Here is a 3288-nt window from a genome sequence, read left to right as displayed (position 1 = left end):
GGCCACTCTCCACGCCCAGCCCCTCTCCCGGGCCAAGGCGGCACCAAGAGGCAGGGTTTTGGCTGGGGGTGCAGGGCAGCGAGAGAGGGAACCGAGGGCTGAGCATCGCTGTCTCTTCCTCAGGCGGTGCGCAGCTACATGAGGACAGAGTGCAAATGCCACGGGCTGTCGGGCTCCTGCACCCTGCGGACCTGCTGGAGGAAGATGCCCCATTTCCGCGAGGTGGGGGATCGCCTGCTCGAGCGCTTCAATGGGGCTTTCAAGGTGATGGGAGGCAATGACGGCAAAACCCTCATCCCTGTGGGCGACAACATCAAGCCTCCCGATAAACAGGACCTCATCTACTCGGCCGACTCACCCGATTTCTGCTCGGCTAATCGTAAGACAGGCTCGCTGGGTACCAGGGGCCGTGTCTGCAACAGCACAGCCATGGACACGAGTGGGTGTGACCTGCTGTGCTGCGGGAGAGGGCACCGTGACGAGACGGTGGTGTTGGAGGAGAACTGCCTTTGCCGCTTCCACTGGTGCTGCGTGGTGCAGTGCCGCAAGTGCTCCGTCCGCCAGGAGCTCAGCCTCTGCATCTGACAGCCTGGGGTCAGCCGAGGACAATTTGGGAGGCCACCTCCAGGCTCACGAGGCCCCTCTGGGACAGAGACAGGTGGAGCCAGTGGCAGGGTCAGCGTGGGTGAGCTCAGCTCTGCGCTCTAGGGAGTCCTGGCTTCTCCAGAGGGCAGCATGGGGCTGCCCGGCACCCCCATGACCCCCGTGGTGGGAGCTGTGGGCACAGAGCTTCCACTAATAAAGCTATTTAAAGCTGGTGTGCCACAGCGCTTCCTGGGGAGGGCCGAGGAGCGCTGACCTCCGTACTGGAATGGGAGTAGCCAGAGAGCTGTCTTGCCCCAGCTGTGAGTCCCAATCAGTCACACTCCTGCCAGCCTCTGGCCCTGCTGGGACCTGTGGCAAAGTCCAGCTTATTTTTTATCTACTCTCTGATTTTCTCTATGGTTGTCAAGCCTGGGGATGTGTGTGGATGAGGGTGAGTACTCTCCTGCCCTGCTCTGCTGCTTCCATTGTGTGAGTGCTCTCCTCCCATCACCCACAGCTGTCATTGATTCAGGTGCCAGCTTGTGTCCCACCACCATCTCACCTAGGATGTTTGCAGTTCACAGTGCACTCAGTCCTCATGCCAGAGGTACATCTAGCTGCCCTGACACTATGGTGTGGTGTTGTGCTGTGCCTCTAAGGGACCCTGTATTCTTTTCACTCCAGCCACGGTCACTGCAGTCCCTGCTGCAGAGCCTGGCATGCAGAAGCCCTGGACAGTGCCGACACTGTTGGCTCGGTGGCATGCAAGGCATTCACTTGGCATGCTGTGGGCCACGTGCAGCCCCACCTGGATGGCAGGGTGCCAGGCATGTATATCTTTATTACCTGATCAGCCTGTGCCCCTCATGGGCAAACACAGGGTGAGGAGCAGCCTGCCTGGCTGCCCAGCAAGGCAAGCTGCCAAGCCTCTGTTCCAGGGGCTCCAGGGATCTCTGAGGGGGTCCCGCCCATGCTGCAAGGAGCCCACAGGAACTGGTTTCTCCAGGGTTAACCAGCATAGGGGTTTAGCTAACTGCAGAGTGGAATGTGTGTGTGCAATGCCTGCTCGGCTGGCAATGCCCCACTGTGCTGAGGATCCCCAGAGGGATGTCAGCAGGGCGAGAGCCTGGGAAGAGAGGTCCACGCTCCTGTGCCCAACCTCCACGTTGCAGCAGCAGTGCTAGACACCGGGGGCTTTTCTGTTCACCCCTCTTCAAGAGAGCTCTAAGCTGAGGTAGCTGAGGTAGGCAGTGCCCCACTTGCTGGGTACTGTCAGGCAGGGTAAAAGCAGAGCTCACAGGGCTGGGCAGACTGCAAGGCAAGGGAGGCTGCAGGGGGTGCTGGAGATGCCCACCAGTCATTCCTCACCTGCCCCAGGCAGCCAGCAGGAAAGGGCAGGAGAAGCAGGGTGCTGGTGAACCATTAACTTGGCCCAGCAATCACTGTGGAGGGAGTCTCTAAATCTGTCAGCTGCAGCTTTGCAGCTGGAAATTCCCTTCTGACTTGGCCACAGTGGTGTTGGGAGAAGGGAGGCACACAGGGCTCCTGGAAACTCCTGCCCCACGCCCACCCATGGGAACACGTGGGTGGGTGTGAGCAGGGAAGGGTGGGTGCAGGTGAAGGTATCTGTGCATGCAAGCAGCTTGGTGTGTGTGCATGCATGGGTAGGATGTTTATGCTTGTTCATGACCATATGTGTGCATGTGAGCTTGTATAACCCATCACTGTGTGTGTGAGCCCCTGGTAGGTGTGTAAATTAGTTGGCCCATGTATTTTCCTGCATCTCTATGAATACACAGAAAATTGCCAGTGTGTGCGTGTCAGAAGAACTGCCCATGTGAGAGCATGTTTGCACGTCATATTGTGTTTCCTCAGGTGTGACTGGGACAGGGAAGACATGTGTGAGTGCAAAATGGCCCTCCAGGAAGGGAGCTGGAGAGCTGCAGGAGCTGTGTGCTGGAAGATGTGTGGAACTTTTCCGTAGGCCCTGCAGGTCCTACGGAATTGGATGCACCTCAGCACACCTCAAGGCCTGGACTGCCTGTAAGGAGAGATCAGTTCAGGCAGATCCTGTGAAACTTTAGGTCATCCCTGCTGTCCTCTGGCACCGTAGCTGAGACCACCTATTGAGGGATTCTGAAACCACCTGTGAGGTATTCAGAGTCTGAGCTCCAACCTTTGGCAAGTTCCTTCTCTGGATTCTGTCTCAGCTCCCCCACAAGGGGCTGCTTTCGTGCTCTGGGCTGCATGGACATGCCTTTTGACATTTAGTATTTTTGAGTAAGGTGTTGACTTGTGTTCTCTCTGCCATTGCCCCAAATAATAGCTCCTGAAAGATGGAGATCACAGAAGCCCAAAAGGTGGAAGGGAAGCACAGGGTCTGTGCTACTGGGGTAATTCCTCTCCACATCCATGAGCTACCTCTGCTCTGTGTCTGTGAGCCTCTCATGGGTGTGCAAACCAGTTGGGCTGTGTGTCTTGTTCTCTGTCCAACGGTGGAAAAGGGACCGCTCTTGTGGTGGCTGACAGCTCCTTACCACAGCTCCCTACTGCTCCTCATCTGGCAAAGCCAAATTCATTCCTTTGATAGCCGGGAGAAGCTCTGACAAAGGCAAATGCTGCAGCACTGGCCCAGTGGTCTGCAGAGAGCTGAACAGCCGGAAGAGCCCCCTAGAAATCTCCCAGTTCTCCAGACCTCCAAAG

General features: G+C 57.2%; 1 protein-coding gene across 5 annotated transcripts in view; it reads left to right on the top strand.

The window, feature by feature from the left end:
• The window catches only part of WNT6 (Wnt family member 6), a 14769-nt gene extending 11914 nt beyond the window's left edge, over window positions 1-2855 (top strand). For all 5 annotated transcript variants that reach the window (XM_015635514.3, XM_015635512.3, XM_015635515.2 and 2 more), the window contains one exon: window positions 124-2855. In XM_015635514.3, coding sequence (XP_015491000.1) covers window positions 124-585 — 462 coding nt within the window. In that variant the 3' untranslated portion in view covers window positions 586-2855. The remainder of the gene's footprint in view (window positions 1-123) is intronic.
• Window positions 2856-3288: the final 433 nt, after the last annotated feature.

This window comes from Parus major, chromosome 7 (genome assembly GCF_001522545.3).
Source record: "Parus major isolate Abel chromosome 7, Parus_major1.1, whole genome shotgun sequence".
Taxonomy (NCBI): domain Eukaryota; kingdom Metazoa; phylum Chordata; class Aves; order Passeriformes; family Paridae; genus Parus; species Parus major.
Note: the sequence above shows the minus strand (reverse complement) of the source record. Positions and strands in the feature narration are given on the sequence as shown.